Source organism: Panthera uncia, chromosome D4 (genome assembly GCF_023721935.1).
Source record: "Panthera uncia isolate 11264 chromosome D4, Puncia_PCG_1.0, whole genome shotgun sequence".
NCBI lineage: Eukaryota > Metazoa > Chordata > Mammalia > Carnivora > Felidae > Panthera > Panthera uncia.
Window position 1 is genome coordinate 84,919,432 of NC_064807.1, and position 13,492 is coordinate 84,932,923.

At 49.3% G+C, this 13,492-nt stretch overlaps 1 protein-coding gene across 3 annotated transcripts in view; it reads right to left on the reverse strand.

Moving 5' to 3' along the window:
* KYAT1 (kynurenine aminotransferase 1) overlaps positions 1-13,492 on the reverse strand; it is a 34,913-nt gene that overhangs the window by 7,762 nt on the left and 13,659 nt on the right. For 2 of the 3 annotated variants that reach the window (XM_049629991.1, XM_049629987.1), the window contains 2 exons: positions 2,368-2,580; positions 510-568 (listed from right to left, as the gene is read on the reverse strand). In XM_049629991.1, coding sequence (XP_049485948.1) covers positions 510-568; positions 2,368-2,463 — 155 coding nt within the window. In that variant the 5' untranslated portion in view covers positions 2,464-2,580. The remainder of the gene's footprint in view (positions 1-509; positions 569-2,367; positions 2,581-13,492) is intronic. The other variant, XM_049629992.1, reaches the window with a different exon arrangement.

Here is a 13,492-nt window from a genome sequence, read left to right on the forward strand (position 1 = left end):
TAAGAAGATTCCCTACATTTTTCTTACACACCTTCCCACTGCAATCCGTTATGTCCTTTCATATTTAGAACAAGTCAAGAAAAAAGAAATTAACCTCGGCAAATGCCCAGTAGAGAGCTGCCTGTATCTCACCTTCTCTTACTCCGTACTAAGTGTGAAATAAAATCCGTGGAAAGCCCTGAGCCGGGTGCCTGGGTGATGGCGGTAGCTTTCATAAGGCTACATAAGGCACATGAGTCATAAGGCACACGAGTCACTGCGCCTGCACCCGCACCCCCACCCCCGCCACAGCCAAGTCGGGGTGAAGCTGAGATTCGAACCCAGGTCTGCTGCTTCAAGTCTCACCTTTCACGGGCCGGGCGGTGGCTGCAAATCTCACAGTCCTGGCAAGGCAGGGGGCCCTCCTGGGTTCCGCTGAGTCCCTGCAAACCCAGGGACGTCCCGCCCCGCCCCCAAGCCCCCACGCCCGACGGGACACCCGCACACCTCCCCAGCCCCGCGGAGCTCACCATGGGTTGTGGTCAATCCCGTCCAGCCTGCGAGCTTGCACCCTCTTGGCCATGGTGAGCTGAAGACAGAGCGAGCAGAAGAAAGTCAGAGTGGTGGACGTGCGGATCTTTTCTGGCCACAGTCCCCGCCCCTCTGGGGGGCAGATGCAGATCCGCACTCCCCAATAGCAGGATGGGCTCCAGCCACACCTCGCACCTGGCTCCGCCCCATCCCAACAGCCTCACTGGCCCAACCTGCCCGTCTGGACTCCGTGTGCTCTGAAATGGACCAGATTCAGACCAGATTCAGGCCGGCTGAGGAAGAGGGGCAAGAGGAAGGGGGAAGAGGGCAGGAGAAGCACAAAGGTAAAGGTGACAGCAGCAGGTTCCCTTACAGAGGTCTAGCTAAACTCAGAACAATCTTGCTGGGCTCATTGTATAGATGAGAAAATCACATTAAAAAAAAAAATATATATATATATATATAGGATTCAGCTTAGGTGTTACCTCCTCCAGGAAGGCTTCCCTGATTTCCCCCAGATTTCCTTGCCTTCTTTCTGCTCCCACAGTATCCCATCCTCCTCTATCACAGCATATCAACTGCCTGTTTTCTGCTTTTGTTTGTTCGTTTTGGTCTGCTTTTCCCACTAGACCATGAGGTCCCGGCTCATAGTTTTTTGTCTGCCTTTCCCCAGATCGTGAGCTGTCCCAGGGCCTGGAACAGAGGAGACACTCTGTGAACACTGAACTGTGGCTATATATATATATATATATTTATATATATATTTTTTGTAATGTGATTTTCTCATGTATAAAATATACCTAATATATACATATATATTTTTAAAATCTCTACACCCAGTGTGGGGCTCAACCTCACAACCCCGAGATCAAGAGTCACATGCTCTGCTGTCTGAACCAGCCAGGTGCCAGAGAAAATCACTTTTTATAATATTTATTAATGTATTATACTGACATCAATAAAACAGACCACAAAACAGCATGTGCGGTATGTAATTGTGTTTTGTAAAAGATGTCCCCTAATATATATTTGCATATACATACACTTTTCTGTGACCATGTACGAATAGATAAAGAGTTTGGGGGGCGCCTGGATGGCTCCGTCGGTTGAGTGTCCCACTTCGGCTCGGGGCATGATCTCACAGTTCGTGAGTTCGAGCCCCGCGTTGGGCTCTGTGCTGACAGCCTGGAGCCTGCTTTGGATTCTGTGTTTCCCTCTCTCTCTGCCCCTCCCCCACTCGTGTCTGTCTCTCTCTGTCTCTCAAAAATAAACATCAAAATTTTTTTTTAAATTTCTTAAAAAAAAACAGAACAAAGATGAGTTGGGGTGGCGGTGGGGGACAGAAGTGGACTTGAGGGAAGTTTGAGGTGGGGTATGGAGTAGGGGGTGGAGGGGCATAGAGAGAGAGAGAGAGTACAGAAGAGGTGAATGGAGTTGAATGGGTTCAAGGAGATAAAAATAATGGGGGAACTGCGGAAACTAGGGAGGGCAAAGGCATGACCTGCAAGGATGTCACACGGTAACTGCATAAGTGAGGAAACAGTGCCTGTTCTTGCTTGGACTTCTGCATAACGTACTCCTCGGCCAATGTCGATTGAGCACCTACCTCGTCCCGAACCCGAACCCGGGGCTGGGCTCCGGGGATGATGGGGAGGCAGCCGCACAATGCAGACTGTTCAGATGCAAAGCTCTGAGTTCTACATTAGAGGCAAGAGCAAGAGAGGGGTCCCCAGCCAGGCTGCAGTCCAGGAAGGCTTACTGAAAGAGGAAGCTCATGCACAGCTCTGAAGCCAGGACCAGGCCAGATCCCAGGGGCCCCGGGTTAAGTGGCAAATCACATGGGGCTGGAGCACTTACAGTCTGGTGCAAGCACCGAGTGACAGAAGTTCCAGCCTTCTTTCTCTGGAGGGGCCCCATCAGCTGTAAAGAGATGGCTGCCACATTCCTGAACATGCCTCCCAGAGCCTCGGGACACTGGCAACTTCCCCTCCAGGGGCAGAAGAGAGGGAGGAGAATGCTCTGGCCAGAAAATGGCTCCGAGCCCAGGGCGTGGGTCCCACACACACAGCTCTAACAACAACAACAACAACAACAACAACAACAACAACAGTAAGGGCAATTTTACTGAGTGGTCACTGTGTGCGAGGTGTGGCAACACGTGCTTTTTTTTTTTTAAAGTTTACTTATTTATTTCTTAAAACATTTTTTTTTTAATGTTTACCTTTATTTTTGAGACAGAGAGAGACAGAGCATGAGCAGGGGAGAGGCAGAGAGAGAGGGAGACACAGAATCAGAAGCAGGCTCCAGGCTCTGAGCTGTCAGCACAGAACCCGATGCGGGGCTTGAACTCATCAACCGCGAGATCATGACCCGAGCCGAAGTCGGACGCTCAACCGACTGAGCCACCCAAACGCCCCTAAGTTTATTTATTTATTTTGAGAGAGAGACAGCACAAGTGGGGAAGCGACTGAGAGAGAGGAAGAGAGAGAGAATCCCAAGCAGGCTCTGCGCTGTCAGCACAGAGCCTGATGCAGGGCTCAAACTCATAAACCGTGAGATCATGACCTGAGCCAAAGTCGGATGCTTAACCGACTGAGCCACCCAGGAGCCCCACAAGTGCTTTTTTGCATGATTATCTCTCACACCTACAACTCCTCCATCCCCAGCAGTCAGAGTGACTCTTTCAAAATACAAATTACCTCTAATGAAAAAAAAAAGATCCAGGGGAAGATCATGGATGGCCCCTAACATCACAGGGAGAGTCTACCCCACATTTTGTTCTGACTCTGAAAACACACACACCTCCTGAAAATTATTCCTGGGCTAAAACCAAATCTAAATCAGATCATGCCTTTGGATTACTAGAACACAAGGGACAGAAGAACATGTTAAATGATACCATGGAGAGGCGATACACAAATGACCCTGTTTCTTCAACAAATACAGTGCAAAGGAAAAACCTATCTCGGGCACGATAGGTTAAAGGAGACTTAAAGGTATACATTTAAAAAGTGAATGTCTTGAAAAGCAAGAAAAATATTGACAGACTCACTGCACAAGTTCAAAGCTTACTGAAAGGCTACTGGAACCAACAAAGGGTAGTACTAGCATAAGGACAGACATATAAATCAATGGAATCGAATTGAGCATCCAGAAATAAAGCTCACACATTTATGGCCGATTGCCATCTGACAAGAATGGTAAGAAAATTCAGTGAGGCCAGAACAGTCTTTCAACAAATGGTACTGGACAACTGGTTATCCACAGGCAGAAGAATGAATTTGGACCCCTACCTCACACCATACACAAAACTAACTCAAAGTGGATTATAGACCTAAATATAAGAGCCAAAACTATAAAACCCCCAGAAGAAAAGAGGAGTATATCTTTGTGATATTTTTTTTAAAGGAATTTTTTAAAGTTTACTTTGAGGGAGACAGAGACAGTGCGAGTGGGGGAGGGGAGAGAGAAAGGGAGAGACAGAATCCCAAGCAGGCTCAGCCCTGTCAGCACAGAGCCTGACTCGGGGCTCAAACCCACGAACCGTGAGATCATGACCTGAGCAGAGACAAAGAGTCAGATGCTTAACCGACTGACTCCACCCTGGTGCCCCATCTTTGTGATCTTCAGTGAGAAGACAATTTCTTAGATATAACACCAAAGACACAGGCAACAAAAGAAAAAACAGAACCAATGGATTTCATCAAAATTAAAACCTTTTGTGCTTCAAAGGATACCATCAAGAAAAGTGAAAAGACAAAAGTATGGGGGGAAAATATCTGCAAATCATAAAACTGAATTTCTCCAAAGAAGATAGATAAACGGCTAACAGGCACATGAAAAGGTGCTCAGCATCCTTAGTCACTGGGCAAAGGCCACTTTCTACCGCTAGAAGGCTGCTACAAATAACAAGGATAATTACAAGTGTTGTAAGGATACAGAAAGTTTATCAACTAGAAACTCAATGGCAAAACAAATGCCCTTTATTTAAAAAAAAAAAAACACGTTTTTTAATGTTTATTTTTGAAAGAGGGACAGAGGGCGAGTGGGGGAGGGGCAGAGAGCGAGAGGGAGACACAGAATCCAAAGCAGGCTCCAGGCTCCGAGCTGTCAGCGCAGAGCCCGACGCGGGGCTCGAACTCACGAACTGAATTGTAAGATCGTGACCCGAGCCTCAGGATGCTCAACCGACCAAGCCGTCCAGGCACACCAGCAAAACAAGTTCCCTTTAAAGTAGGAACGAAATTCAAAGAGGTCTCTATCATCACTTCCTTCAACACCATATTGGAAGTCCTAGCTGGTGGGACAAGAAAAGGAAGTTACGTGTATAAGACCCAGAAGAAATAATACCACCACTATCTGCAAGGGCTATGGCTGACTACACACAGCGATTCAAACAAATACACAAACACTAAAACTAACCAAAGCTCAGCAAGGTGGCTACAGTTAAGATCAAAATGCAAAAAGAAACTGCATTGCCACCCGTCCCCCAAAACGCCGTCCCCGTCTCTCTTTGGCCCAACTGCCAGAGGGTGCATTAAATAGTCTTGGGCACCAGGAAAAAAACCAACCAACCAGCCAACCAATCAACCACAAGAGTCAGATAATTACAAATTTTTTTTTAACGGCTATTTATTTTTGAGAGAGCGCACGCAGGAGAAGGGCAGAGAGAGGGGGACAGAAGATTTGAAGCGGGCTCTGAGCTGACAGGCTGACAGCAGCGAGAGCCCGAGGTGCGCCTTGAACTCACGAACTGTGAGGTCATGACCTGAGCCAAACTCAGTCGCTCAGCTGACTGAGCCACCCAGGTGCCCCAGACAATTACAAATGTTTAAAGATGTTTCAAGAATTGGGGCGCCTGGGTGACCCAGTCGGTTAAGCACCTGACTCTTGATTTCGGTTCAGGTCACGATCTCATAGTTGATGAGTTTGAGCCCCACGTCGGGTTCCGTGCTGGCAGCACGAAGCGTGTTTGGGATTCTTTCTCCGCCTCTCTCTCCCGCTGTCCCGCTCAAGCTCCTGTTCTCTCTCAAAACAAAGAAATACACTTAAAAAAAGAAAGACGCTTCGAGGATGCTGAGAAACTGGAACCCTGGCACATTGCGTCTGGGAGCGTAACGTGGCAGCTGTGTCGTTTTACATTTGGCTGTTTTCCTGTGGAAACAGTTTGGCAGGGTCCTCCAAGTTTACACACAGACTCCCCGCATGACCCAGCAATTCTACTCCTAGGTGTAGACTCCGGAGAAATGAAAACTATGCCCACGCAAAGATTTGTACGTGCATTTTTATAGCAGCATTATTCATAATAGCCTAAAGCGGAAACCATCGGTCAAGCTATAGAGATAGAGTAGATCAGTGATTGCCTTGGACTGGGGGGTGGGAGTCTGAGGGTGGGAATGGGGAATGACCGCTATGGCTACTGGGTATCTCTTTGGTGCGACGGACAAATTCTAAAATTAGACTGTGGTGTGAATATACCATAAACCAGTAAACAGTACACTTTAAACGGTTGAATGATTTGGTATGCGTCTCGTTGTATCTCAATAAAACTTTTTAAAAAATCACCAAGGTTTAGGGACACCTGGGTGGCTCAGTTGGTTGAGTGCCCGGCCCTTGGTTTTGGCGCAGGTCATAGTCTCGGGGTTCGTGGGCTCGAGCCCTGCGTCGGGCTCTGCCTTGTCGATACAGAGAAGACTGCTTGGGATTCTCTCTCTCTGCCCCTCCCGTGCTCACTTGAGTGCGTGCTCGTGCTCTCTCTAAATAAATAAACTAATTAATTAATTAACTTTAAAAAAATCACCAAGGTTTAGGGGCATCTGGCTGGCGCTGTGGGTGGAGTGTGTGACTCTTGATCTTGGGGTCGTGAGTTCGAGCCCCATGTTGGGTGTAGAGATTACTTAAAAATAGGGGCGCCTGGGTGGCTCAGTCGGTTAAGCATCAGCTCAGGTCATGATCTCACAGTCTGTGAGTTCGAGCCCCGTGTGGGGCTCTGTGCTGACAGCTCAGAGCCTGGAACCTGCTTCAGGTTCTGTGTCTCCCTCCCTCTCTGCCCCTCCCCAACTTGTGCTCTGTCTCTCTCTTCTCAAAAACAAATAAACATTTGGGGCGCCTGGGTGGCTCAGTCGGTTAAGTGGCCGACTTCAGCTCAGGTCATGATCTCGCGGTCTGTGGGTTCGAGCCCCGCATCGGGCTCTGGGCTGATGGCTCAGAGCCTGGAGCCTGCTTCCAATTCTGTGTCTCCCTCTCTCTCTGCCCTTCCCCCGTTCATGCTCTGCCTCTCTCTGTCTCAAAAATAAATAAGAAACGTTAAAAAAATAAAATAAAATAAAATAAACATTAAAAAAATTTTTAAAAATAGATAAAAATCTTAAAAAAAACAAAATAGGGGCGCCTGGGTGGCTCAGTTGGTTAAGCATCTGACTCTTGGTTTCAGCTCAGGTCATGATCTCGTGCTTCGTGAGTTCAAGCCGGCGTTGGGCTCTGAGATGACAGTGCAGAGCCTGCTTGGGATTCTCTCTCCCTCTCTGCCCCTCCCCCTATTTCTCTGTCTCTCTGTCTCTCAAAAATAAATAAACTTAAAAAAAACATTTGCCGTTCATGAGTTTGAGCCCCGCGTTGGGCTCTGTGCTGACAGCTGGGAGCCTAGAGCCTGCTTTGCATTGTGTCTCCCTCTCTCTCTGCCCCTCCCCTGCTCGCACTCTCTCTCTCTCTCTCAAAAATAAATAAGCATTAAAAAAATTAAAAATGAATAAATAAAACAAAACAAAAAAAAAAGGCAGTGCCCTTGTGGTGGCCACAGGAATGTCTCTCTGGCTGGCAGGAGCCTGATTGAGGGGATGGCTGTACTCAGAAATCCATCTATCATCCTTAGCACTAAGGCAGTGAAAGTTCCCAAAACATATCCGTGGGAGAAATCTGAATATGGCCTGTACGTCAGGTGACGTCACTGAATCAATGGTCAGTTTCTTTGGGGGTGATAACGAGGGCTGCTTGTGTTGGGGGGACGGATGGCATTCTTAGGAGGCACGTGAAGTATTGAGGAGTGAGGGGTCAGGACGCCTGCAACTTGCTTTCAAAAGATTCAGCAAAGACAGCCATCCACAAGGGCAGGGCAACGAGGGAGGTGTTAGCAAATGCGGTGGGCTGCGAGCGAGGGCTGACGCTAGGTGGGAGGCACGGTGTGGGTGTGGCCACTGCACGGTTCTTTTGCCTTTTCTGTAGATCCGACTTCTTCGGAACAGAAAGCTGAGAGGCAAAGGGGGCAGGTGTACCAACCAGACGCGGTGCGCGGGCACCTGGGAGCGCGAGCGAGGAAATGACTGTCAAGGTGCCACCCTCGCCCCCCAAGACAAGCGCTCAACGAAAACCCACTAAGGTGCTTATTCCCTTATGAATCTCTTAGGAGAGTTTGGTGACTGATTGAGAAAGCAGGGTTACAGGAGAAGGAAGAATGAGCTGAACTGGACCTCTCTGACCCAAAGATGTGGGGCTGAGAGCCAGAGAGAGAGAGAGAGAGAGAGAGAGAGAGAGAGCGAGCACACACTGGAAGAGTGTGGGCAGAGAATACCCCACCTCCGCTCTGGGGAAACAGAAAGAAAGAGGCTGCTTGGTTTTGAGCTAGCCACCCCAGGTTTGCCAGGTAATGGTGCCCTAGCCTCCCTTGGGATCCGGCCCCTGTCCTCTGGGAGCTGGACTAGGCTAGTTAGGACTAGTTAGTCTTCATTTCAGGCTCCAATCTGTGCCAGGCAGCAAAGGTTGGGCAGAGCACAGCGTCCTTAGCCAATGGTCCTCAGGGAGTGGGCTGTGGGACGCTGGGTGGGAATGCCACAGCGAGGCTTCATAAGACTTGTAAATATCTAGGTGTGCCTTGCTGGCTAAGTTGGTGAGGCAGCTGGCTCTAGATTTCGGCTCAAGTCATGATCTCATGGTTTGTGAGACTGAGCCCTGCATCAGGCTCTGTGCTGACAGTGTAGAGCCCGCTTGGGATTCCCTCCCTCCCTTTCTGCCTGTCCCCTAATCGCACTGTCTCTCTCTCTCTCTCTCTCTCTCTCTCTCTCTCAAAATAAATAAGTAAACTTAAAATTAAAAAGACTTGCAAATATCTAGACACCCGCTGTGTCTCCCTCCACTGAGGGTTCCCAAATGTTAGGGGTGGGTCTGAGGGACAAACGTGAATGCTGACCAGGTATTGTAGGGTATGAAGAAATCCTTCATTTGTTAGCTGTGCTAATGGTATTGGGGATTTCTTTCTTCTCTCTTAACAGTCCTCATGCTTCAGAGATGTATCCTGAAGTATTTACGACAAAATATTTGGGATTTGCTTCAAACTAATCCCAAATGATCCAGATGGTGGAAACAGGAAACGGATGGGGGGACAGATAAAGTAAGCTGGGCCATGGATTGAGACTGGGAGGGTCAGTATACTCTACTCTCTACTTCTGTATGTATTTAAAATGTTCCTGGGGCACCTGGGTGGCTCAGTTGGTTGAGCGCCTGACTTCGGCTCAGGTCATGATCTCACAGTTAGTGAGTTCAAGCCCCACATCGGGCTCTGTGCTGACAGCTCAGAGCCTGGAGCCTGCCTCAGATTCTGTGTCTCCCTCTCTCTCTGCCCCTTCCCCGCTCATGCTCTGTCTCTCTCTGTCTCTCAAAAATGAATAAACATTAAAAAAAATTAAAAAAAAAATGTTCCTGGGGCGCCTGGGTGGCTCAGTGGGTTGAGCATACGACTTCCGCTCAGGTCATGATCTCACGGCTTGTGAGTTTGAGCCCCGCGTCAGGCTGGCTGCCGTCAGCAGAGAACCTGCTTTGGATCCTCTGTCTCCCTCTCTCTCTCTGCTTCTCCCCCACTCGCATTCTCTCTTTCAAAAATAAATAAACATTAAAAATATTAGTAATAAAAAATAAAATGTTCCACACCCACGAGGAGGAAGTCAGAGCCACAACATGGAAGGAGGCTGGGCCCCTGATGCTCGAGGAACCATCGCTTATCTCTGGATTTAGTTGGGGCTTGAGGGGAGGGTAGATCTTGCTTAAGCTGCTGTTATTTGGGGTTCTCTTTCATTCACAGCAAGTTAGGCCTCACCTAATTTGATTGCTAAACCCTGTCAATCAATACCGTCAGCTCCAAACCACCGAGAGCACAGCCGTGATTGAAACGGTAGAGCGAGGGAATGTGCACACCACGGGGCTGTGAGGTCTCAGTGAGACGGTGTTAGAACTTATTACAGGATTTGGACTGTGGTGGAGTGATTTGGGGGAGGGTCCAGGGAAGCAGGACTTTGGTCTGGATTGGCGCCCTCAGAAGCAGGGATCACTTTACGGTTGGATATCACAAATCTTATTTGTAGGGAGGCGGGCTGGAGCGAGGCTAGCTGTCACAGGTGTAGAAGCAGCCCCCCACATGTGCCAGGAGAGGGGGCACTAGGTTTTGTGTGGCTTCGAAGACGTTCACGTTGGTCTGTGTTCAGACGTGATTACAGAATGTTCTTCCTGGATATCGATGTTCTGTGCGGTTGTCCACGTTCAAGAGAACACAAGTCCTATCTTTGGGTGCCAGGCCAGCTCCTGGATTCCAGAAGCTGCTTTTCTCTTCCTAAATCCTCGACCCAAGAATAAAATCCAAAGTCTTGACCGTCTACTAGAAGGCCCTGTTAAATCAGATGTGAGGCCACCTGTCTCGGGTCACGTCTTGCCCCTGTCCCTGTCACTTGTTTTCCTCCAGCCACACTTGCCATTCCCGTCTACTTGGGTCCCTGTATCCACTCTCCTTCTAGAGCGGTGTCAGAGAACTTTTCCGGTATGGGGCCAGGGTCAATACTGTGGGCTTTGCAGGACATCCCGTCTCTGTCACAGCTCCTTAGCTCTACCGTTGCAGGGAGACAGAAACCTTGGACAACACACACACCAATGAATGAGCTTGCGTCTCAGTAACACTGTATTGAAAAACCCTGGTGGCAGACCAGGTCCGGACTGTGGGCCCTCCTGGAATCTTGAACTCTCAGACTCGTCCACACTTAGCCTCTGGCAATTTCTCAGTCACGTTTAGGTCTTCCCACCCCTGAACGGGGCCCATGCGGAGGTTTCTGTTCTGGTTAAGTTGTGCTTCTCTGGATCTGCTGGTTTTTCTAATTTGGGGGGCAGTGGTTTGCCCTGTGACCTCACTTCTCTAATGGGTCTAAGGAGAGGTGTTGGTTTTTCGGTTGGTTCAGCTTTCTGCTTGTTAGGATGGAGTGATGACGTCCCAAGCTCTTTCCGTGTGGGACTGGAAGTCGGAAGTCCAATATACCTGCCTGTTCACATAACCTCGTAACTGTCAGTATAATGCTCTAACTTCACTATAAAGGAGAAATGAAGGAAAATAATTTAGAACCCAATAGTCAGGCTTGCCCACCCTAGAAGATTCCATGAAGTAGACAGCTGCTTCACCTGCTTTTAAGAAGTTCAGTCTGACCAGTGCAGCTACTTAGCCTGTCCCTTCTAAACCCTGACCCAGCCCAGGCTCTTCCCTCACAGTCACCCAAAGCGTTTCTGAGCGCTGACCATCAGCCATCTGTCCAAAGGTGAGACACTTCCCCCTTATGTTCTTTAATCGTCAGCTGCGTCCAGAAGCTTTAATCTTCTCCGGCCGTGCCCTGGCTTAGGGGCTGAGACTGCTGTAGGGACCAGACGCTGGCAGGGCCCCACCATATGAGCTGCTGGGCCCTGGGCGAGGGTGGCGGGTTGAAGTGGGATGGGGAGGCAAGAGGCTGACAAGCACTCTCTCCTTCATACATCCAGCAAGTATTTCCTGACAAGCACAAAGGCACGTGTTATGGTTTGAAATGTGTCCCCTGAGAGAATGTGTTGAAGAGTCCCGAGCCCCAGTGCCTGTGAATGGAACCTTATTTGGAAATAGGATTTTCGTAGAGGTGGTGACCAATGTAGGATGAGGTCATACTGGACCTTAATCCAGTATGACTGGTGTCCTCAGAAGAAGGGAGAAGATGGGGCACCTGGGTGGCTCAGTCAGTTGAGTATCGGACTTCGGCTCGGGTCATGATCTCACGGGTTTGGGGGTTCGAGCCCTGCATCGGGCTCTCTGGTGTCAGCACAGAGCCCACTTTAGATCCTCGGTCCTCTCTCTGCCCCTCTCCCCTGCTCATTCTCTCTCTCTCTCTCTCATTCTCTCTCAAAAATAAACAAACATTAAAAAAAATTTAAGGGGTACCTGGGTGGTTCAGTCAGTTGAGCGTCTGACTTCGGCTCAGGTCATGATCTTGTGGTTCATGAGTTCAAGCTCTGGATGGAGCTTGCTGCTGTGGGCGCGGAGCCCGCTTCGGATCTTCTGTCCCCGCCCCCCACCCCCACCCCGCCTCTTCCCTGCTTGCACTCTCTCTCTCAAAAATAAGTCTTGAAAAAAATTAAAAAGAAGGAGGAGAAGGAAGAGGAGGAGGAGGAGGAGGAGGAGGAGGAGGAGGAGGAGGAGACAGAAGAGACACAGACACACAAGGAAAAAGCCATGTGAGGACAGAGGCAGAGATTAGGGTGAGGCATCTTCAAGCCAAGGAACAGTATGGATTGTTGGCAACACCACAAGCTAAGAGAAAAGCACAGGACAGATTCTCCTCTAGAGCCTTCAGAGAAAGTATGGCCCTGCTGACACCTTGCTTCTGGATCTCTAGTCTCCAGAACTGTGAAAGAAAAACTTTCTGTTGTGTAAAACCACTCAGCTTGGGGTACTTTGTTTCGGTAGCTTCCGGAAACTAATGCACTGGGGCACTAGGGGGCGCCCTGGGCACCTGCCCCATAGCTGGGAGTTTGGGAGGGCTCCCCAGACAAGGGGGCATTCAAGCTGAATCCCAAAGCTGGGAAAGTGTGCCAGGCGGAGAGGATGGTGCAAAGGCCCGGGAGTGGGAGAGCGCTAGGAGATCCCAGGAGCCGAGAAGTCAGTTTGGCCAGAGTTTACTCTCTAACTTCTCAGAACTGAGTCGCTTCCCAGGGGAACCCTGCAGGAAGTATTCCCTGATCCCCGCAGCTAAGACCCAGAGCTTGCAGCAACAAAGGGTAGTGTGATTCTTACCCGAGGAGGGATATTCCACAGTGTGTCATACCAGGGGGAAGGTGCCAGCATGCTTCAGCCTCACTCGGCCCCGGGACATGAAGCCCATGGCCAGGTCTGAGTTCAGCGCTGTTCAGACAACTTGTGCCTGCCGCATGTTCTAGGGGGCCCAACTGTCCTGCTTGCCCAGACTGAGGGGTTTCTCGGGGCATGGGATCTTCAGTGCTAAAACTGGGAGCATCCTGGGCAAATGGAGAAGGCTGGTCTACTTGGATTGGCCAAATGCAGGATGGCTGCTCCTGTTCTGGGCCCAAGGTTCTGCTGACTCCTCTAGAAGGACCCTTGTCTGCTGCCTCCTGACCAAAATCTGCGGGTGTCCAGCGGGCTGATCCTCTCTCTGACACCCTTGCCCACGTCATTACACATCTATGAATTCTGCCCTTTCTCCTAAAGTGATTACATCCAGGGGTTGCCTGGGTGGCTCAGTCAGTTAAGCATCCACCTCTTGGTTTGGGCTCAGATAGTGATCTCACAGTTCGTGAGTTCGTGCCTTTGGTTGGGCTCCACATGGTCAAAGCCTGCTTGGGATTCTCTCTGCCTCTCTCTCTCCGCCCCTCCCTGGCTCACACTCTCTTGCTCAAAATAAATAAAGAAACTTAAAAAATAAATAAATAAATAAAGTGACTACAGCTCCTTTGCCTTAAACTATGCTTTTACCATCTCACTGGATTACAGCACTGGGAATGATATTAACACAACCAGCTCTAATCTCCTGAGTGCTTACTTTGTACCAGACTCTGTGTTAAGGACTGTAGGTCATCAGACCCTTTTCTAAAAATGTTTATTTATTTATATTTGAGAGAGAGAGAGAGAGAAAACAAGCAGGGGCGGGGTGGAGAGAGGGAGACAAAAAAGCCAAAGCAGCCTCTGTTCTGTCAGCAC